This window comes from Haliotis asinina, chromosome 9 (genome assembly GCF_037392515.1).
Source record: "Haliotis asinina isolate JCU_RB_2024 chromosome 9, JCU_Hal_asi_v2, whole genome shotgun sequence".
Lineage (NCBI taxonomy): Eukaryota > Metazoa > Mollusca > Gastropoda > Lepetellida > Haliotidae > Haliotis > Haliotis asinina.
The window spans coordinates 22545017-22568751 of record NC_090288.1 but is presented as its reverse complement, the minus strand read 5'-3'; the positions used below and the strand labels follow the sequence as shown (position 1 = coordinate 22568751).

Below are 23735 nucleotides of genomic sequence, written 5' to 3'. Positions count from 1 at the left end.
TGGTGGACATATTTTTCAAGGCGGAAATATTTAATTTCAGTCTATGATGACTGGTGTTTCTGATGCAACCAACTAATTGCTTGTATAATAGGTGTATGACACTTGTATATGTAAACATAAAAATATACAGTAGTATAGTAGAATTAAATACAAAATGGATGCAGATGAGCGAGGAACTGCTGCTCAAAACGTAAATATATATATGTTTCTAAGTAACTGTTACATTCTATACAGATTTTCTTCAATTGTCAGGGATGTGTAATGATCACAAATTCTCGATAAAGAACTTCCAGGGGATGCTCGTTTGCCGGAGATGTAGCCCTGATTTTTTTACATTGAGTCGGTGGTTGTATAGGAACTATTTGTAAGATTTCAATGTGGCAATAGTTAAAGAAATACTTTGGGGAACAACGTAACAGCTGATAACATATAAAAAAAAGACTTTTCATTACTTCACCGATGACATTACGACACCCGAGACTTCTGTTGTAGGATTTCCATCATAGGAAATGCTGTGACAATATACAGACTTTTCATGGTATTTTCCCTGTTATCTACTATCCTGTCAATTCGTACTGCATTTGGAAATTAAACAATGGATGCCTTTCTAAACTAAAAATCGAAGCAAAACATGCGTCAGTTAATGGCTTTTCATCGTAAATGATATTTTTTTCAGTGAATGTGAACACGGCAACGCATAAGCTGGATTCTGTCTTTACATGTAGCAAGTTGTTGCAGTGCACACTGAGTCAGGAAGTAGTATAGGGAATGGGGGTTCTGGCTCACTTTCACAAAATGTCTCTACAAAGCCTTATTTACTAAATAAGGCTTTGGTTGGGTCATTAGCTCTTGCTACTATTACCCCTACTACAAAAAAGTTGGCGGTAATTACTGTGCCTTGGTAGGAGGTAATACTGTGCCGTACGGTACGATCAATACACGTTTATATCAATGAAGCAGTTTAACGTGAACCGCCTACGATCTCTTTGGTGTTCATAATAAAGGCTTGCTGGGCTTTTTGTATCCCCTGTGCTATGTACTTTTTTTTCTCGTCCTCGCTGATAGCAGACTTACGAGACTTGGATCGAATATCTTGTTTCATTTCGTTATATTTTTTGAGTTCAGATAGGATTGAACGAAACTCCTCTTCTGAGATCTTACTATCAGAGAGTGCCGTGGAAATACGCTCACTCACTGTGTTCAGCTTTGCTTCGGCCAGAACCCTAATCTCATCGTGTTTCAATGCCTTACGATGCAGTCTGCGTGATACCAACTTAAGCGTCAACCCTAACACCCCCGCTATCCCAGCTGTTATTTCAAAACCTAGCACTATAGGTGCAGCCACGATGGTAGTCAACAACCCAACGCCTGCCGCCCCTAGTCCCATGCTGGTTACCATAAGGGTAGTGTCAGCCCCGTTCACGATATTGAAAGCTCTATTATATTTTTTACATAGTGCTTTCCGCGTGCCACGGTCTTGTTCTAGTTGACGTTTCACATCACATAACTGCCTCAAGCGGAACCCATCTACGGTTTCCAACGTCTTCGCTACTTCCTCTACGACTGGGTACAGACCCATCCTATAATATATATTTTGAAAGATATTTTAATTGGGTTTCAGTTAATTGTCTATTAATATATTTGAAGCCTACAAGATCTAGACCATCAATCAGGGTAATAGGTGAGAGGCTAATAGACTTTTCTGTTGTAATAAAAACCCCACTGAGGCTTATTAAGCGGTTTATAGGGGCCCCGTGGGTATCCTGTTGTATAACAATACGACAATATTGGCTTGTGTGTTCATCAAACCAGTGTATTGACACCCCGGGTAAAATTTGTTGTTCTTTTGAGGTGTTTTCATTACCTAAATAGAAAAAGAAGACTTCTATGATGAGTGTGAAAGGGGGGGATATATCAAGATATACGTTATAATGATTATTGCGAAATGGTAATTTATTTGTTACTATAGTCCTTAACCTATTTTTCCCGGGACCAGTAGTTATCATGATTAATGACCTCTCCGGAATGAAATCCCCGACCCAACTACCGTTGTTCTTAATCTTAGAGATCACCCCATTTTCACCTATTGTGATATAAGGTGAGGCTGGTGTTAAGTTGATCAGCCATTTGGGTTCTTTAAAATCTGATAACGGCACCCGTTTGTACACGTTGTCTTTGAAGTGCAGGATGTATAATTCATCTTCCTCACCAGGCTGATCGAATCCCTCCGTATCTCCCAGGTCGTTAAGTGTAGTGTTGGGATGATGACTGGCCATTATTATACTATTATGATATAATTTCCAACTGGTTTTCTGATAATAATTCAGGGGTTAACTTAATACCCATGAAGTGTATGTTGTCAGGCAGGAATATATTGATTAATGATATCTTGTTTTCCACGATCACGTTGACCCCCTGCAGACTGGTCTTGGAGTCGACACCCACCCGCACGTAAACGTTGCAAACTTGAAACTGGTGTCGTTTCACCCACCCGAGTTTGATCCCCTTCACGATCTCGACATCATTCACCGATGGTTCCCCTAGGTAGACTTTGATGAACAGTGTTGAGTTTGCCGGTAGATCCTCTAGTATCTTGACCACGCCTTCGAATTCAGACACCAACTGCAATTTCACGTTTTGCATGGCCGGTTTACTCGATAGCATGTGGGCTGCCATAGTGTTGACTGGGCTGACGACTATACTACGTCTCTGAGTTGGGACGTAAGCCACGAGCAGGGTTCCATTGTTAACGACTTTGTTTAGGTGGTTGTCTTTGTTATCCGTGAACACGTAAGGGGAGACGAGTCTAATATTGAGAAACCATTTGTTATCGGGTAACAACACCCACTTGTCATCTTCGGTGAAGACGAGCATATATGGTTTGTTTTTGACGATGGTAGTGCTCTCAACATCGTCTAAGTCGAACAGTTTACCACCGAACGATGGGTATATTACCCAATTATTATCACCGATGTTGACAAGGGAGTACTTAGTGTTTACTGTTGCTCTTGTGGTATCTATCATATCACTTAGGGTTCCACCGGAGGGGATTTCAACGCGTTTGTAAATGTTGTTTTTCAGTTGCAAGGCATACGATTTACCATCTACTCCGGGAGCGTCGAAACCGCGTGTGTCTCCGAGGTCGGAGATCCCGATATTGACGCATTTTTTCACTCCGGGCCCTTGTGCGCTGGTCATGTTACGTGAAGCGTTAAGCTGAGGTATCCTATATTTACAGGATTATGATTTATATCTAACACCGATATTGTCAGCTCAGGTATGTTGCCCTGGGTTAATCTCTTATACTGCCGTGGTGAAAACGACTCGGTTCTACCGTCGTTGAATTTCTCAGTTTTCACCGGCACTGCTCTCAATATAGTGGAAGGGTGGCCTCCTTGAATGTTATACGTTGTGCTCACCTGACCGAGATGAATGTACAGCTCTCGGTACGGTACTAGGTCGGGTAACTTCGTACCTGTGACGGTTGTTGTTGGTTTTATCTCGTCAGGAGACATACCGAGCATCCTTGCTAATGGTCGGCCGAGCCTCAAAGGGTTTATTCCATTGTTGATTAACACCACTGTACCGTTTGAGTCGTTCATCTTGAGTTCGGCTCCCAGGGGTTTGAAGACCTCATCGTTTAGAGAGCACACGCTGTAGTAGCCGTCAGTTATCTGGCTGCGAGTTCCACTGACGAACAGCTTATTGTTGCTGATATTAATGTTAGTCCATTGCGGTAGGTAGGTGATATCGCAGAGTGCGACTTCGAGTTGACCTGACGTGTTATCGATCGCGTGCGTCAGCTGAACGGCCTCACCGCTCGTTATTCCTGGAAGTGTTATGTACATATTACATATATATTTATTTATATAATAGTTTTAAAATGTATTCCCCTGGTGTGTTTTACCCTAAACTGGATGTAGATTTCTCCCCCATGAAGATCGTGGTTGCTCCTGAGTTGTATTTCAATGCCCAGCTTTTAGATGTGTTCGATAAGTATAAGCTTATGGTGACTAACATTGAGGCAGTCCACGCGTGGTTCAACAACCCTATGCAGTTCTGGCAGAATCAATTCAACTTTGCTGTGTGGTGCGCTACAACGGGGTGTGGTGTGGCATTGGCCGACTCTCAGCGTGGACCGCTGAGTCAGTCTGTGTTCAAGTTCCACGTGTACTACCAGGTCAGACGTATCCTTAAAGAGATCAGTGCCCCCCTCCCACAGGACAAAGCGTGGGACGCAACAAACAACCCATACGATAGACGGGCCTACGAACGTATTTGTAATGAATTCGAAATAAACCCGAAGACGGATTGGCGTTTGCCGGGCCCGAACCACGGGTTGGGTATTCCTTCTGATGGCGTGCGATCAGTGAAAGAACTCAGTGATCTTGTACTGAAACAAGGTAAACTACGCCCGGACTTTGCTTTGTCGAGTAATGAATGGAGGGATGATCGTATGAACTTTAAAGGTGGTGTTGCTTTCACAGTCCAGAAAGTGGAGCAGTCAACCGCAGACGGGTGGAAAATGTTCATGCTGGACACATCGAAAGGATTCACTCGTGCTGGTACAATACGCTTGAACGACTCGATTCGAACGTACGTGTGGTCGCTGTTGGGTGCGCAGTCGCAAACGCGTTCCAACATCATCGGTAAGGGAACTGCTTACGACGCTCAGAAACAGTTCGTTGCCAACGTTGAGGATGCTATTAATTCTCCAGTTGATCTCCCGCGGGCCATCGAACGCTACCAAAACGTGTTAGAATACGCCAGATCGAAAGTTAACTACGTGTTCGGTGTGGGGCTGTATATGTCCCCGAGTGATATGCAACTGAGAGTAAAAAAAGTGGTGGGTTATAACAACAAAATAGTCATAGCCACGGCGGACCAAAAGTTGGGCATCAACCCCGATATTAACACCCCCTATATCCCACACATCCCACCACGTGAAACGGGTATAGTGGAGCCACCTCCGGAGCCTAAAGTTCATGTGGGGGTACCCCCCACACACCCCCATATTCAGGCTCAGCAGCATATTGATAATAAAACAGCCCTAGTGGTTGGTGGGGTAACTTTGGGACTTATTTGGTTAAAGATTTCTTAGCCGCTACGTACACCAGACCCGCCACGGCGACGATGGCTGCCCACAGGTTTTGACTGAGCCACATGGCAGTTTTAGACAGAGCGCCCAACAACCACGAGACGATGCTACCCAGGATGCCGGGAAGGGCTTCGGCGGCTTTACCAGCCAGTTTAGCTAGGCCTTCCCCGAGTTTTTTAATCCAGTCTTTAACACCCCCACCACCGCTGGGAGTTCCCCCTCCGCCGGCAGGACCCACAGGGGTTCCCCCCGTCAGTGACACCACCAGGGTTGATATGATGAAACCCAATGCAGTTAGAATGCTGGCGATGGTGATCCCTTGCTCCCGGAACAATATCCGAATCCTGTTGGCTAAAGTTGTATCCTCATTCAGTATTCTATCGATTGTTTCCCGAATACGACTGATCTGGGATCGAAGCTGTTCACGATTCGAGGAAGCGGCTTCCAATCGTGTACGTCTCTCGTCTTCTAAATCACGTATTCGTTCATTGATACGGCGCTTCATATCATCGTTTTCAGTTTCGTTGAGTTTGGTTTTTTCCCTAGCGATGTGCTCGTCGATTTCGTTCAGTTTCCCCATGTTGTTCACGAGTTCTCCACGCACGCGTTTCACGGCTTCGTCTAAGCCGCGCAGTTCCCTTACCGGAAAGTCAAATCCCGGTAACGGTTTGTCCCAGTAGGTGCTCAACAGTTTTTCTATGCTGTCTGAGGCTTCTGTAGCACGCTGTGGTGTCATTTCATCTCTAGTGGTGAGGTGGGATCTGGTAGCTTGCAGATCTTCAACAACGGCCTTAGGTATTGCACCACCGTAATCATGCATGTTTAGATGTTCACGGATAAATTCAACACCATAACGTCTGGCTAGAGTTGATAAGGCCAGTGGTTTTTTATTGCGCTTGTTAACGAGGTCAACCTCTGGTTTAGACTTAAGGCGTAGAACACCCTTTGTATCAATAAAAAAATTATCAATGTATCGACCCTGTGGATTAACGTAGTTTTTATCACTTCTTAAACTTTCGTAATAATCATCTACCGTTGTTGCCAAAAGTTCTTGGTTCAATGATGAACTAGTAAATGAGGTCTCCTGCTCATCATATGCCTGGGCACTAGCGCCCGGTATCTCATCCATAGGTATGTCTTCATCCATTAGTATTTAAATATATTTTATTTATATATAACAATGTACGGTAGAAAATTAGATCCTTTCAGAAAATTGAGAGAGCCATTAGGTGCCAGAGCCGTGCGACAGTCGGTGACTATCACCAACAATCCCAGCAAGATAGACCAGAATCAAACTCTGCTGGTTAGATTTCCAAACCTTGGTGAGAATGACCTCATTGTACCAGGCACTGTTCGACTGGCGTTCAATATCACGTTGGCCTCCGTCAACGATAAACGCGAGCTAGTGCGGAACGTGGGGCGAGCTATCATCAAGAAAACGACCGTCAAGATCAGCGGTAACGAGGTGCTGAGCATCGACGACAGCGACGTGTTTCACTGCTACAAGGATCTCTGGAAAAGCGATGGAGAACGAGTCAATGATGTGTACCAGGGTATCAGCAAATCAACCCGGGCGCGCATAGGGTATGTCTTCACGCAAGACCAACAAGACAAGCTATCGGCCGGTGAAAAGGCCATCGCTCTAGCATACGGGAATCGATTCTGCGTGCCGCTCGACTTCGAGTTGCTCACGGGACACGCGCCGTTTTACCAGGCCGCGCTGGGTGATAGGCTCGAATACGAGCTCACGTTTAACGACTATAGCAAAGTAGTGCGTACGCTGAACGGTGATGAGGCCAGTTATGCCATAGACAACATCTCTCTGGAGTTCGACATGGTCACTAGCCCGGAGCTGGCCAGGCAGGTTCGAAGTCAGTACTCTGGGAAGATGGCTATCCTATACGATCGCGTACTGAGACATAGATCAGTCGTGCGAGATAAGAGCGACACTGTGTGGAATATCAACCTGAACGTGCCGGCGAGATCGATGAAAGGTATCCTGGTCGTCCCCGTGGAGGATTACGAGCCATTCCAGAGGGACAGCGAGAAGTTTTTCAACCCCGAGATTGAAAAGGTGGAAGTGACCATCGAGGGCGTGCCCAACCAGCTGTTCAGTCATGGTATGAGACCACACCAGCAGTGGGATGAGATAAAAAAGCTACCAGTGGGGGATTACATAACAAAGGACCTGTACCTAAGCTCCGTGCAGATCGGTGAATACCTGACCACCAAGTACGCCCTATGGTTGGACATGCGATCCACGGATGATGATAAACTACACGGTAGCGGGCGCCGTATAGATAACGGCAGCGAAGGGATAACCATCCAGATTACTAAGAAGGCTCAAACCGCTGGTACGTTAAAATTATATCTGTACGTTATTATGGACGCGCAACTTAATATAGACAATGGGAGATTTGTGCAAGCCATCTACTGATGGGGGGTACCCCCCACTACCCACTGACCCACACTGCGCTATCATATGCGGGCAGACTGGCTGTGGGAAGACCGTTTTCATGTTGGATATGTTGGAGGGTTACTACAAGGATGTGTTCGATAACATCGTTATCATGTGCCCTACTCTGGGCATGAATAAAACGTACGCGCGACCTTGGGTAATGACGGACCCGGACGTACACAAAATCGACCATGGAACACGCCTGCAGGACTGGTTGAAAGCTCTTCACGAGAAATTTAAAGGGGAACCGACGCTGTTCATACTGGACGACTGCAGCGCTAATCGCGAGATAACAAAAAAGAGAGACATGCTATCGTACCTGGCCTTCTCCGGCCGGCATGCAAATCACAGCGTCTGGGTGCTAACGCAGAAGTTCAACTCGGTGTTGAAAGACCTCAGGGAGCAGACGCGATGGGTGGCCTTATTTCACTGCAAGGACAGGGATTCGTTTGAGGAGTGTTTGAGAGAGAACGATGTGATGAGTAAATTAGAACGGGAACGGGTGAAGAAACAGCTCGCTGAAACTAAACACGCTAAGCTCGTTCTAAAAACCGACCAACCAGTAGCATATATAGTATGCTAAAGCTAAGCAAAGCTAAGCAAAGCTAAGCAAAGCTAAGCAAATGCTAAGCATAGCTATGATATTTGAAGTATTTGTCGTGTGCAACTTAACCTTCATTTCTCTGTGTTTTGTTTGTATCGGGTATTATATAGTTAAAACTAAATCTTACTTGTTATATTATAAGATGGAGTGTGAGGAATTGCTCGAACAATTGGTACCTGGGGGTACGGCAGGCCCCACTGATGACAAGCGAGAGAAACTGGTGGCGTTGGCTGTTGGAGGCAAAGCCAAACATTACTTTGGAGACTACACCCCGGATAAAATTCACAAAATGTCAGCCGAAGAAATCGATAAGCTGTACGCTAGATACGAGTCCCGGCTCGGAGCAGAAATGACAAAGACAATAGGATCGGCTATGACCCAGATATACACCGGTATTGTGTCGTACTTCCTTCCCATTCCACCAGAGCGCCGACTTTACCTGTGGGAGGACCTCGAGAAAGACCCTTTTATCGAACACGCCGTGAGCTCTATCAGCTGCGGGCTGTACCACAAATATGGTATGTTGTTGGCTCCAGTGACGGCGGCGATTATCACGGCAAAACATTGCCAATTTGAGAGAAAGAATAATAATAATAGTATAGATGGATGCTGCACAGGAGGAGACCCCAGTGGTGGTACCCCCCACACCCCAAACAGTGAGTCCCGAGGTGACGGTGGAGACCCCAGTGGGGGTACCCCCCACACCCCAAACAGTAACCAGACAGAAGAATCCTAAGAGAGTAGCTGCCGGTAAAAAACGGTGGCAACATAAAGTGACCAACCCAACCCGACTGTTGTTGGCTGTAGGTGTAACTGCTGCCTTGGCTATCTCGTGGTTATATACACGTGAGGGACGTGAGGTGGTACCTGAGGTGGTAACCCCCACTGTGGGGGGTACCCCCACCGTCGACCCGCATATCATGTTATAATTTTAATATTTTATATCATATACATAATGTCTGAGGGGAAAACGTTCGTCAACGACGCATACCACGCCACAGTGGTAGCTAGTCTAGCAGTAGGGTACGCTCGGTTGACTAAAATGGTGCTTAAACAACCAACTATCAAGCTAGATTTCAACCTGCAGGATATGGGTATGCTCATAATGAACCTTGGTATGGCGATGGCCACAAAAGACATCCTAGTAAAACAAGGAATAATACCTGATAATATAATGAAATAAATATAGGGATGGCCACGATAGCTATGATGGTCGGTGGGGCGTTAGTGAATGCCCTGGCATTTTCCGGGAGTAATTTCCTCTTCTCGAAACTACGAGATGATCACGCGGCTGAAATACAGGAAGAAAGGAAGCGACACGATCTCGCTACTGAGAAATTACAAAGAGCACAGGACGAGTACGTTAAAAAACGCCTCCAGAGGATCGATTTTATTAACGAACAACTCAAGCGTGAAAACCATGCCATTAAAACATTCTACGATGTCGATGAAGCAATGAAAGAATACTACCTACTAACTGGTAAACAATTGGAACCGCTAAATGAACCCACACTCGCTCAGTACTACACACCATCCAAGGGACAAATGAATCGTGAACTGGGCTTCATAGTGTTGGGTATAGCAGCTACTGCGTTGGTTGCTAAGCAATTAAACTAAAATACCTATATAAGTAAACATGAGACCCGCTCCATACCGATGCGAATACATACTTATGGGGAAGACCGAGGCCTGTGGTAGGAAATGTAGGAATCAGGGGTTCTGTTGTTTCCATATGGGAAGTCCTAACTACACGTGTTCTGTGTGTGGTATCGGGGTTAAAGGGCACTACTGTCTATGTAAAGCTCACGGAGCGAACGTAGTCAGACATCAACTCATATACGAGAATAAAAAAGGCTACATAAAAGAACGTAGGCGACTGCTCAAGATAGCCACTTAAGAGTTACTGTGAACCAATTAGAGATTATACACACCTACGTATAGCTATGTCTGCGGAAAGTGTGATTAAAAACATATTCAAATATGAACTGGCTTTATGGGGAAGCTTCAGATTTAAGATAATATTGGACGTGGTATGGATTAAAGAGGGTTTTAAGTATACTCACCCCTTCGAATGGGAGCGGGATATCGCGACTCAATACCATATAGAACGTTTTTCAAGTCTAAGTGAATACTATAACCAAGGCGAGTGCTGGATTGAAACAGCCACACTATATATTTTACCAGGTACGTGGGACGATTTGACAGAATTACTAGAATTGGACCCGGCTGCCCGAGTTTGGCCTCTTCTGGATTAATAAGGTTACTGTGAACCAATTAGACATTAGTTCTCTTAGGTGTAAACACGATGTCTACTGTAAGCGAGCTCAAGAGGGTCGCAAAACAGAGAGGTGTTATCGGGTATTCTAGAATGCGGAAGTCAGCATTGTTGAGATTACTAGGTTTAGAAGCCCCTCCTACGGTAAAACAATTAAAAGCTCAAGCGAAACAGCTTGGGCACACGGGTTATTCAAACCTGGGGAGAGCCGGGTTAACCGCATTGTTATCACATGCCCCCGTAGCAAAACCTCCCACTGTAAAACAACTGAAAGCCGAGGCACACGATTTGGGTTTAGGCGGGTATTCCCGTATGAGAAAACCACAGCTTGTAGAATTATTACGACAGAATAGAGCTATTGACCTACAGTTCGTGCGCACTGAGCGCGCTGTAGGTAACTATTTGAGAGGTTGGCGCATGCACGTTGATAGAAACATAGACATTACAGATATCAAGCCTCTGATAGCTGATAAGGTCAACCAGGAACTAAATAACCTAGGAAGTATCAAGTTTCAGATCACAGTGAAAATGTCGCTCGATAAGCAGGTTGGGAGTACCACTGAGTATGTTCAGCCTTACTTCCGAGGTCAACAAGAGGTCGTCACACATGCAGAGACCATTGACGCATCAATCGATACAAGTTTTCAGCAGATACGAGAATACCTAGAACGCTACACACACTTGGGGTCCGGGTGGGCTGTAGATAAAATCGATAATGTCTATCTAGACATAGCTAACTACGTGCCGTTCAGAGGCGGGTCATACCTAGCCTTGCCTCCCTACTATAGGAACAAACATGCCATAGTAAACGTTAAGAATAGAGGAAACGATTGCCTTAGGTTAGCTATCAGGTCAGCCTTATTTCCAGCTGGCAAGAATTCAGATAGGCTTTCTAGCTATCCCCAAGATGATGGGCTTAATTGGGATGGTATAGATGAACCCACCCCAATATCCCAGATCATTAAAGTAGAAAAACAGAACAATCTGGCTATAAATGTCTTTGGGCACGAAGGCAACACAACAATAGTACACAGGGTCAGCCCGGTGAAGGATCGTCAAGTTATCAATATATTCATGATCCAGCGAGGTGAAAAGTATCACTACACATGGATAAAACATCTCAGCCGGTTGTTGCACGACCAATCGGCACACAGAGAAAAGACCCACTTCTGTGAACGATGCCTACACGGTTTCAGTCGAGCTGATTTATTAGAATCCCACCGGGATGATTGTCAGGGTGTGGGGCAGACGGCCATACGAGTCGACATGCCTAAGGAAGGTGAAAATATCCTAAAATTCAGTAACCACAAGAACCAAATGTCTGTACCTTATATTATATACGCCGACTTCGAAGCCTTAATTGTGGGTGGGGATTCCCCCACACCCCCTAGTGGGGGTAGCTTCACCCACAAGACACAAGAGCATAAAGCCTGTTCGTTTGGATACATTGTCGTCCGTTGTGACGGGGAAACGAAAGCTCCGGTAGTGTATAGGGGGCCTGACGCGGCTGAAAGGTTTCTAAAGTGTTTGCAGGAGGAAGAAAAAATTATTAGGAATGCATTGTATAGAATCGCTCCCATGCGTATGACCCGAGCCGACAGGCTAGCTCACGCTAGTAGCACTAACTGTCACGTGTGTGAATCACCACTTAACGGTGATTCGGTGAGAGATCACTGTCACATAACTGGTAAGTATAGAGGCGCCGCTCACAACGCGTGCAACCTCAAGCTTAAAATCAACCCTAAGACAATAAACATCCCCGTTGTCTTTCACAACTTGAGAGGGTACGACTCACACTTGATCATGCAGGCCATCGCGAAAATCGATGGTAATATAACGTGCATCCCCAACAACATGGAGAGATACATCTCCTTCAGCTTAAACGGACTTAGGTTCATTGACTCGTTTCAGTTCCTCCTGTCGTCACTCGACAGTCTGGTCAAGGCCAACAATACCTTCCCTATCACCGATCGATACACAGACGCCGAGACTAGACCCCTGCTTATGAGGAAGGGTGTGTACCCCTATGAGTACATAGATAGTTGGGCCAAGTTCACCGAGACCAGACTACCCCCTATTGACTGCTTTTATAGCAAGCTGAATGAGGCGTCCGTCTCACGAGATGATTACTCGCACGCGACTAACGTATGGAATAAACTGGGTTGTAAGAACCTGGGTGATTATCACGACCTGTACTTGAGGACAGATGTACTGCTGTTAGCCGACGTGTTTGAAACGTTTCGGCGGACCTGTTTAAAGCAGTATAAACTCGACCCCGCATGGTATTACACCAGCCCAGGTCTGTCGTGGGACGCCTTGCTTAAAAAGACCGGAGTTAATTTGGAATTGCTCACAGATTACGACATGCACCTATTCATTGAGAAAGGCTTGCGAGGTGGGATTTCCATGGCATCCAAACGATACGCGAAAGCAAATAATCAATACGTGAAAGGTTACGATCCTAACAAACCAACCAATCACATTCTATACCTCGACGCAAACAACCTGTACGGCTGGGCCATGAGTCAGTATCTACCTACAGGGGGATTCGAATGGGTACCCCACGTTGATGTTATGGGGGTTGCACCAGATTCGAACAAAGGGTATATCCTCGAAGTTGACTTAGAGTATCCCAAGGAATTACACACATCGCACAACAGCTATCCCCTTGCACCCGAACGTATGAGGGTTAACACAGACTGGATGTCTGAGTACCAACATAACTTGTCAGGTGGTCGTGTGACAGACGTTGAAAAACTCGTGCCTAACTTAATGAATAAGACCAAGTACATCGTTCACTATCGCAACCTACAGCTGTACCTGTCGTTGGGTATGAGGCTGACCAAAATACACAGGGTGCTCATGTTCGACCAGAGCCCATGGATGGAGCCCTACATCAGAATGAACACAGACCTACGAAAAAAAGCCACCAGTGATTTTGAGAAAAATCTCTACAAGCTCATGAACAACTCGGTGTTTGGTAAGACTATGGAGAACCTGAGGAAACGCGTGACCGTGAAGCTGGTTAGATCTAGTGAGGAAGACAAGCTCAGGAAATTGATAGCCAATCCAGCATTCAACCGTAGTAAGATATTCACAGACAACCTGGTTGCCCTACACATGAAGAAAAGCCACATAAAATTCAACCGGCCTGTTTACGTGGGGATGAGCATCCTCAATTTATCCAAACACCTGATGTACGACTTTTACTACAACGAGCTCAAGAAACAGTACGGCGACAGGTGTGAAGTGCTGTACACTGACACGGATTCCCTGCTGATGGAGATTCGAACCGAGGACGTGTACGAGGGCATGAAGAAACACCTCGATTTATACGACACCAGCGACTACCCTAAGACCCATACCCTACACAGTACGGTAAATAAAAAGGTCCTAGGTAAGATGAAGGACGAGTGTGCTGGCACGCCCATAGCCGAGTACATAGGTTTGAGACCTAAGATGTACTCCATACTGAAAGCCGACAATAGTGAGATCCGGAAGGCTAAGGGGGTTAAGAAGTATGTGGTGAAACAACACATCAAACACGCCAGATTCAAGGAAGCCCTGTTCAAGACCCGTACCTTTAGACATAAAATGAACACACTTAGAAGTGATGGGCATAAGATATACGGACTGACTATAAACAAGACGTCCCTATCGCCTATGGACACGAAACGTTGGATAGCTATTGATGGAATAAACACATACGCGTATGGACATGAAAAAATTTGAGGCTATTTACTACAGCCCGCGTGGGTACTGGAAAGGAGCTAGCGCAGTAGATAAGCTAGCTAAACTAGCGCGAGTACCCCCGGAGGAAGCCAAAGCGTGGCTTGAAAAACAAGCCCTGTGGCAGATCTATTTGCCGGCACCACGCTACGTGCCTAGAAGGAGGTTCGGTATTAACATACCTAATAGCATTCACCAGGCAGACCTACTGTTCCTACCCCACGACAAGAGGTACAAGTATGCCTTAACCGTAGTGGATGTAGCCAGTCGTTACAAGGAAGCCGAACCCTTGACCACGAAAGATTCGGCTCAGGTAGCCAGAGGATTTGAACGCATATACAAACGCAGCCCGCTGACGTGGCCAACAGAGCTACAAGTTGACCCCGGACGGGAGTTCATGGGTGCCGTGTCACAACTGCTAGCCAAACACGATACAAAGGTCAGGCGTGGCACGGCCGGAGCCCATCGCAGCCAAGCCATAGTTGAGAGATTTAATAGGACTTTGGCTGAGCGCTTGTTCGGCTATCAGTATGCTAGGGAGATGACCACCCCTGGAAAACGATCGACTGAATGGGTCACGAGGTTACCCAAGGTGGTGTCGGCAATCAACCATGAAGTCACCCGTCTCACCGGTAAGAAACCGGCAGACGCTATCAAACTAAAATCAATAGTTGCAGAGTCGGCCGCTCCATTGCGTGGGAAGGAGAAACAGATACCAGATAGGGCCCTAGTGAGGTATCTATACCAGCCGGGGGAACACGAGGGCGATAGCCGTAAGCGGGCCACCGATCCTATATGGTCAGTCAAAACTTACAACATAGATAAAGTGGATATAAAAGCCGACGAACCTAACTTGTACTACTTGAGGGATGGGCCGGGTAGGGGTTTTGTAAGAGAAGAATTATTGATCGTACCGTACGGCACAGTATTACCTCCTACCAAGGCACAGTAATTACCGCCAACTTTTTTGTAGTAGGGGTAATAGTAGCAAGAGCTAAGGGGCCCACCAACGTCTTATTTAGTAAATAAGGCTTTGTAGAGACATTTCTTGAAAGTGAGCCAGAACCCCCATTCCCTATACTACTCAGGAGAAGCAAGAAGTTGGACCGTCGCATATATCATTATAAAAGGAGAGTTATCGCCGCAACAAAGAGATCGCCCATTACTAGAATCTATTCATTGTTTCATTGCATTGTCAGGCAGATTTGTGTTGTTGGAAATAAATATGCTCAAACCACATGCATCTTGACAATGCCAATTCCAAAATTAGAATACTATTCATCAATGTCTCTTCAGCCTACAACATGATCCAATCACACATTATAGTAAGGAAGCCACAAACAATGGGAGGAAATTCACATAGATGGATTAAAGTTTAGATGGGGCAGAGATTTTCTTCATGCAGATTTCAGTATGTGGCAGTTAACAACAGTGTATTGGACATAGAGAAGAGGTGTCTTCTTTCTGTACAGGATCGCTGACACATGTCATTGTATCCCACTGTATAAATTGATGCTCATGCTGTTGATCACAAGATTGTCTTGTCCAAACTGGACTATTTACAGACAGGTGCCACATTGCTAGAAGTATTGTTACTGTATTTTCTGTATATTGTATTACTGATTATGCAAGAAGCATTATTGGGTCACATTGTTTAGGCTTTTGAGTTATTGCTGTTATGGGTCACATTTTGTATCATAAATGTTCAGTTCTCTTGACTAAATGTTTTGATTAGCTGTGTGTACTTTCAGGAGACTACTAAATTCTACATTGATGGCGAAGGTCATATGTACTCGCGCATTCATGAATCAGTGACTGTGTATATAAAGGCTGGTTATCATGTTGACAACATGGACACACAGAGATTAACTGGAGTACACATACCTGTTAGGCTTTTCCATCAACATTTGACCTACATACATGCTGCCTGACCGCTGTGTTATATACAGTAAAACAGCATCTCACTCTCATAAAATTTGTGACCCATTACTTTAGATTTGACTCAGTTGCATTGTACATAAAACCTTTCTCGTGAACCATTGTATTCTTGTCTTTGTTTCCTCAATATAAAGTAATTGAAAATTTTTAGACTTGTCAGCGTTATATTTTGCTGCTTCTGAGGGAATTTTTTAACCTTTTGTTGTGGCAGTTTTTAACCGTAACAGTATTTACAGAGAAAGGATTTGGATAGAGAACTTTGACACTGGGCCATTTTCAGGATTGTTAGCCATTTTCTGAATTTAGAATGGGCCACTGATCTTGTTTCAATAAAAACTTCCAAATTTTAAATGGCCATTTTTTATTTTAATTTGAAAAATGGCCCATGGCCCCTGCCTTTCCCAATCCCTGGACAACCACCAGAGAGCTGGAATTGTGCTGAGTACAAGGTCATTTCACCTCAAGGTCAGAAGAACAAGAGAAAGTGCATAATAAATTGCATTGCATTGCACTGTTTTGCATTTTGTGTATCACCTACTTTTGAGATATGAGCTGGTCATCACATGATGGTCTCCATTCAATTAATACTGGGCCAAAATAACTGACTGACTAATAACTAATGTAGTGACATACCAAGGCAATACTGGAAGCTGCAGCAGACTGCCAGTAAATGAAGTGACAACTCTTGTGGTTTTTGCCAATCAAGTGCCATAGAATCAACATCTGGTCAACATTTATGGATTAAGGCATCATCAAACAGTCCTTAGTTGAAGGTAATGAAGGTTTATGACATTACCAAACAAACGATGAACATATTTTCTTTGAGCATGTCGGCAAGGTAGTAAGCCCCTGCTGCCTCCACACAGTTGTCTGCTAGGTCTACATGTTCCGTTACTGTGTTACGCTGCAAGAAACAGAAAAAACTTTGAAAAAGCAGAACAAGAAAAGCGAATGATAGGACCCCTTTCAACATAAAAAGTCAGTGTTATTTGGTAAAATTTTATGAAAATATGTTTTGTTTTTCAAATTTTCTTTTCGTAACAGAAATCCTTGTCACAAATATGGACTTCTGTTAAGAAAGGCTGGAGTCCCATACAAACCTTTGCCATCAGATCAAAGGTTTCATTGAAGACAAATGTTTTTTAAGAAAATGACATCTTGCCTCACATTTCATGTTAGAGGCTTTTAAAAAGACATTGTACTGCAAGGATATAAGGTACAATTCTAAATCAAACCATGAGCAAGAGAGGAGAGGGAATTTATCCTGAGAGGCAATACTATTGTTTGTGAATTCATGCAAATACAATACCTTGTAGAGTACTACCATGAAATAATAATACATACCAAAATTCATTATTGATTTTAACCAGTTCAAGCAATACATTAGCATTAAAATATTAGGAAAATATATTATATAGAATATTAGTTTCATCATATATCAGTAACAGCTTAGACAAAGACTCCAGTCAAAAGTAATAAAACTTATCTCACAGACATGCTATTGAAAACGGTATAAGTTATGACCACACAATCTTACAGATGTTCAGAAGTTAAAATCCTAGCCTGAGGTAATCAGACCTCCACTGTAAGACAAACCATTCACTAAGACAAGGGTTATGTCTAGTTAGGTAATAAACTGCTTTGATGTGGTAAACGTGCCATCACCTCAATTAAAATAACATTATGTAAACACCAGTTAAGGGTTGTTAAAGATTCAACCTAGAGAAAGCAATCAAGCATCCAGTAAATGTGCCAACAGGATGAATGCCAATTGGAATAGAAATTAAAAGATTAAGTACTCCCTCTGTCTGGTCACTGAAGTTGTTCTGGTAGGACACACCCCATTTTGTTTATTCTGTATTTCATTGGCTATTGTAGGTTACACCCATTTTTGTATCAGTCAGCAAATGATAATCTTTGTATTGTTTCAATTGTAGTTAAATAGTTTCCACCTCCATTTGTCCAGCAGTAGGGTTTACACTTCCATTTCAGACCAACTCTAGCCCTCATTCCAGAGGGTTGTACCAACTCTCTGTCACCAACCTTGTTATTCTATGTCTTGTTAATAAGGCTGTAATTAGCTTCTTGTGACTTCAGGCTCTTTGCTGAGTTAATTCCCCCAAGCAGACCAGCACACCAGTTAGATAAGGGATTTCACCAGAACCCTCACTTGGACCCAAGACCCGTATCATAACAGTTGGCAGAGAATCAACGATTTTCGAAAACCTCGGAGCCCAGGAACTAACTACAACCAGCTACAAGAACATATGGAATAACATGTGACTGCATCCACCTCTGATCTCAGCACTGGATTAAGCACCACCAACTCATGTAAATACAGCAAGCAAGAAAGAAAAAGTTGTAAGTACAAGTTGATACATACTATATACTTTATTATAGTACAGTACATACTATAAGGTGTCATAGCTAGTATGGAGTCTGATTACACAACGCTATTTAGAAAGTGGTCAAATGCAACATTTGTCATATTTGAGATTTCACTTTCTTAGTAAAGTACAAATTCTAATACTGTTTTGGTTGAGTCCCATTCGGGATTCGAATCTGCACCCTCAGAGTCTGGCATCTAATCGCCAGCAAACAGTCTATTCCAGTACTGGGCAACCAGCCCCATGTTAAGTGTGGGCCTTATTGGCAATCACCCCATCTCCAAAGAGTCACTGAAGAACTGGTAGAAGATTTTGTCAAATATGATTTAATAGAGGAATCTACTTCAATGCATTCGACCCCCATCATCTTAGTTAAAAAGTGTGACGGCTCATACAGATTTGTTTGTGGCTACAGAAAATCGAATTCTATCACCTTACCAATGTTATGGCCACTCCCTGATTTTGATGATGTTGTTGATCACATCAGCAATGGCCAAGCTACAATTTTCTCCACTTTAGATCTTGCCAATGTTTTTTTCCAAGTGCCATTATCAAAGCATAAAACTACTTTTGTCACCCATCAAGGCCTATATCAATTCAAATGTTTGCTGCAGGGTTTGTCTAATTCTCCACTTTGTTTTGGGCAACTCATGAGCAAAGTGCTAAGGAAATTTTTTGAGTAGCGCTGATCTACGTATACACTGATGCTTTGATAATTTATAGCAAAAACCTTGAGGAGCATTTCCAACATTTGGAGTAAGTCATCTTCTATCTCAAACATGCAAATTTAACACTGAAACCATCAAAATGCAACTTTGCAACAGACAAGTTTTCTCGGACATGTTTTATCACGTAGAGGTGACCAAGTTGATGACAAAAAGGTCAAAGCAATTAAAACCTTCCCTGTACTCAAATCACAGGTTCGTTCATTTTTAAGCCTCACAAACTTTTACAGAAAGTATGTGAAAGATTATGCAAAAGTAGCATTGCCACTGAATGCATTGTTAAAGAAGCATTCAGAGGCAGAAACTGGGAGGAAATCAAAGTTTCAGTGGTCTCTCGAGTGCGATCAGGCATTCAACACACCTAAACATGCTATGTGTAACACACCTGTTCTGGCTTATCCAGACCTTTGAAACTGACGAAGGAATTTCATACAGAGTTGTTCCACAGAGACAAAGGCCATGCTGACAAATTCATCAAACTGCTGGTAGCTCTCAGGAATCAAGTTCTGCGATTCTATCATGATTCTGAATTTGGGGGTTGCCATGATGTTAAGGAAAGGATGCAAAGAATGCCAATCAAACAAGCATTGGATTATGATTGGCATTGTATTCTCAAAGCAGGTTTTAACATTTTCTAAAGAAATAAAAGTTCCTTCATCGCAGGAGTCACGATAGAGACATATTTTATACCAATACATCAAAGGATGAACATGCAGATGTTGCTTCAAGCCTTTTAAGAATACCATTAAACAGCAGGCAACAGCAGATTTGAACACTTAAACATTAAATCAAATACAATCGAACCCTGTTTATCCAGACATTTTTGTTTCAGTCAAAAATCATCTGGATAGCGAGACGTCTGGTTAACTGGATCAAACAAGCAAAACGTGAAAGTTAAGTGAAAGCAAGAATACTTCATGTACGTATATAATAAATCAACAGTCAATAGTAATAATAGTGAATCATCATAACATAACATAAGTGTAATGATAATTCACAGAATGGGGGTTCAAATCATATTCACTATAAGCCATATACTTATAAATAACATGGATCTAGACCCCCTCATTCACAAACTCTGCAAAAACAGACACAACCCGTCTGCATTCACACAAGCCCCCTGTGAGGGTAGCCTCCTCTGTGGGCTCCCCTATTTCCTAGACTAAACAGATGTTTAAATGTGAATCGATCGATACCAGAGTCACCCAGTGCGCGACGGCTAAGAGCTGGTCGATTGATAAAGTGACAAGCAATTAGAGAAATGATCCACATATAGTATAAACCCTGACATCATGGCTACAGTATGTGAGTTGAAGAAGCGTGCACGTGAATGTGGTATGCAGGGGTATTCTCGTATGAGGAAGTCAGAGTTACTAACTTTATTAGGGATAAGATATCAAAAACATCCTACTGTGAAAGATTTGAAAAAGCAAGCACGTGACCATGGAATGAGGGGGTATTTACGTATGAGGAAGTCTGAGCTCACTGAATTACTAAAGGAACAACAACTTATAGAATTACAATTCACACGTACTGAGCGTGCTATAGGAAAATATATGAGAGGGTGGAAGATGGAAGTTCAAAGAAACATAGACATTGAAGATATAAAACAATTGGTATTTGACAAAGTAAATGAAGAACTGAAAGATTTAAGAGGTATTAGTGGAGCCTTAAAATCTGTAGGGTACTATGACCTTAGGCAACCCCAATGCAATGGAAAAAGAGCCTGATTGTAGATGGAGTGGAGACAACAGATGAAAAACATACATCGTTCGTAATCTAAAATGCATGCAGACAAAAAGTGTTTCATCTAGATGTGGGTGTACCTCAGTTAGAGATACATGCAGACAAAAAATATACATCGTTTGTAGTTCGGGGTGAAAATGCATCCAAACAAAAAATGGACGTTGTTTGTAGTTCGAGGTGCAAGATGTATGCAAACAAAAATATACATTGTTTGCAGTTCGAGCTGTTATCGTGGTTGCGAGCATTTCATGAGAAGTTTGAGGAACAACTGACATTGGTCATCCCTAGACCATTGCAGCGCAAATAAAGAAATCACACAAAAAAAGAGACTTGTTATCGTACTTTGCATTTTTGGGACATCATATGAAACATGGTATTTGGTTGCTGATGGATAAAGTCCTAAGGGAATGGACGCCATGGCTTGCCTTATTTCACTGTATGGATTGGGATTCGTTCAAGAAAATGATGTGATTCACACCAAACCTGAGCGAGAATATGCGAAAAAAACAGCTTGCTGAAACAAAACACAACAAAGTCATGCTGAAAACAGACCAATACGTGACTTATGTGGTGGCAAAATCAAGCAACATGATAAATGAAATTAAAGCAAATTAAATGTATAACTTTTATATAAAAACTAGGACGACATTTGAAATTCTCATGGTATTTTACCCGACAGTCATATCATTCTGTTTGGGTTATGGCAGATTCTATTATATTAGTTTTATAACCTGACTGATGTATTATAAGGTGGAGTTGGACAAAATGCTAGAAAAAATGATATCCAAGGAGGATGGTTAAGATGTGTCTTTCCATGTCAGAGATAAACAAGAAAGACTTGTGGTCTTCACCTTTGGTTGGCAGGGAAAACAATACTTGGGTAAAAACATCATCACCAACAAAATTTATAACACGTCCGATAGACATCAATAAGCTGCACATGAAATATGATGCCCCATTAAAAAACCATAGGATCAATGATCACGCAAATTTACGGAGGAAAATAACGGAACTATTATTTTGTGTTTAACTCAGCTGCTTTCGGAAGTGGGCAGAAACACCTGAGTGTCCCTTCATGTGCAGCAGTAGGCGAGACCCCACATCAGCTGGCGGACAGTGAGCGCACCATGGCCAAGAGTTTTACCCAGTGGCTACAAAGTAAAGGTCTTAACGAAAACACAGTAGACATTCTCCTGGATGAGGAGTTTGAGTCACCACAACAACTTGGGCAACTCACCATGTTCAGAAGAGAATGCGGTTACATTAGTTCATAATTTTGATATGTGAAAAACAAAAGCCAAACCACACCTTTTCAAGAAACATGAACATCGCATCAAAACGCAACTTTCACGACTCGTGCATTTTGAGTTTTTTGCATGTGCAGGGTCATGTATATGCGCTTTGGACGGCAAGATGTAGGGTCGAAAAGTAGAGTGGGGGTCTGCACTGTTGAGAATTAAGACAAATAGTTGCCATATTCGGGCATTGTTCATAGTTTGAAACAGTTGTGTAAATTCAGATAACTTATCTAGTCAACTTAGTTTGGTGGACAGTCAAAAAAGGTGTCAATATTTAGTTTGGTGGACGGGGTGGAAAAAGGTGTCATTTTTTAGTTTGTTGGTCGGAGTGGCAATATCATTGTTTAGTTACAATTTACTTGAGCACATTTCTTTTTTTCATATTTAGTACTTACAAAATTTGTTTAACAATTCCACTGCGCAACACACCGCTACAGATATTTCAGAACTTGGACTTTAAATGGCGCAGAGAAAACTCTTAGAAAAACTTGTGGACAAAATCAAATACCTAAATCTACAAAACGCTGCTGTCGCCGTTCACACCGAGGACCAAGCAGCCACCCTGTCTCTAGCCACCAACACGAAGCTGAATTCGCTCCTAGATGCCCTTGGCTCTGCCCCACTCACAGACCTTCTCCACACACAGCAACATACAGGTGTAGCTACCCGTCAAACGAGAACATCAGGTGAGAAGCCACTATTTATAGTAGATTTTGTGACTAGGCCAAATACGGTAAATTATGAAAATGAGGAAGCTTAAAATCTCATTTCATCTTGCTTTTTCAGAGCGAGGCTCAAAACTTTTGGTTATCCCATTGTAGTTCAAATTCAATTTTATAGCCCTCACGGACAGTATCCAAAATCAGAAGTTAGTTTTTGCCACTGATAACAACAGGAGGTCGTATAGCCAGGTTTAAAGTTATCTGGTGTATGCATTTAGGTGTCAATAATGCACCCCTACGCCCACTGTCTGTGGAAGAGATCTTCACCCGATGGCATCTTGACATCCTTGGTTGCTTGCAAGCAATACCAGACATGTACAAGTACATTCTGGTCATCACTGATGCAGCATCAAGATGGTGTGAAGCTTTCCCCTCAGAACCTAAGAGGCTTCAGAGGTAGCAGATGTTTTCGTAAGAGAAATACTTTGTCGGTATGGTGCTCCATGGACCTTAATTTCAGACAGAGGTCAGGACCCGGTTGTATCAAACTTTAATAAAGCTTTAATTGTTAATTATACCACTTAACTTCCTGTTTATTGCATAGAGCGGCAGTTCGATATACATCCTTCAGGATTAACAACCTTATTGAATGTTGACTGATTCCATCACTTGGACAATGGAGTGGGTTTCGACTTTGTCATAGTGGAGTTAATTAGCTGTACAGTTTGCATCCTATCTGCCTCTTTACAATTTGTTGATATTACTCTTCTGTTGGCCCCATCCAACGATGTGCTATTTCCTAAATTACCTTTGTT

At 43.1% G+C, this 23735-nt stretch overlaps 1 protein-coding gene across 1 annotated transcript in view; it reads right to left on the bottom strand.

Moving 5' to 3' along the window:
- The window catches only part of LOC137297168 (leucine-rich repeat-containing protein 74B-like), a 614612-nt gene that overhangs the window by 441481 nt on the left and 149396 nt on the right, over positions 1-23735 (bottom strand). Inside the window, exon 5 of the mRNA XM_067829182.1 lies at positions 16899-17006. Coding sequence (XP_067685283.1) covers positions 16899-17006 — 108 coding nt within the window. The remainder of the gene's footprint in view (positions 1-16898; positions 17007-23735) is intronic.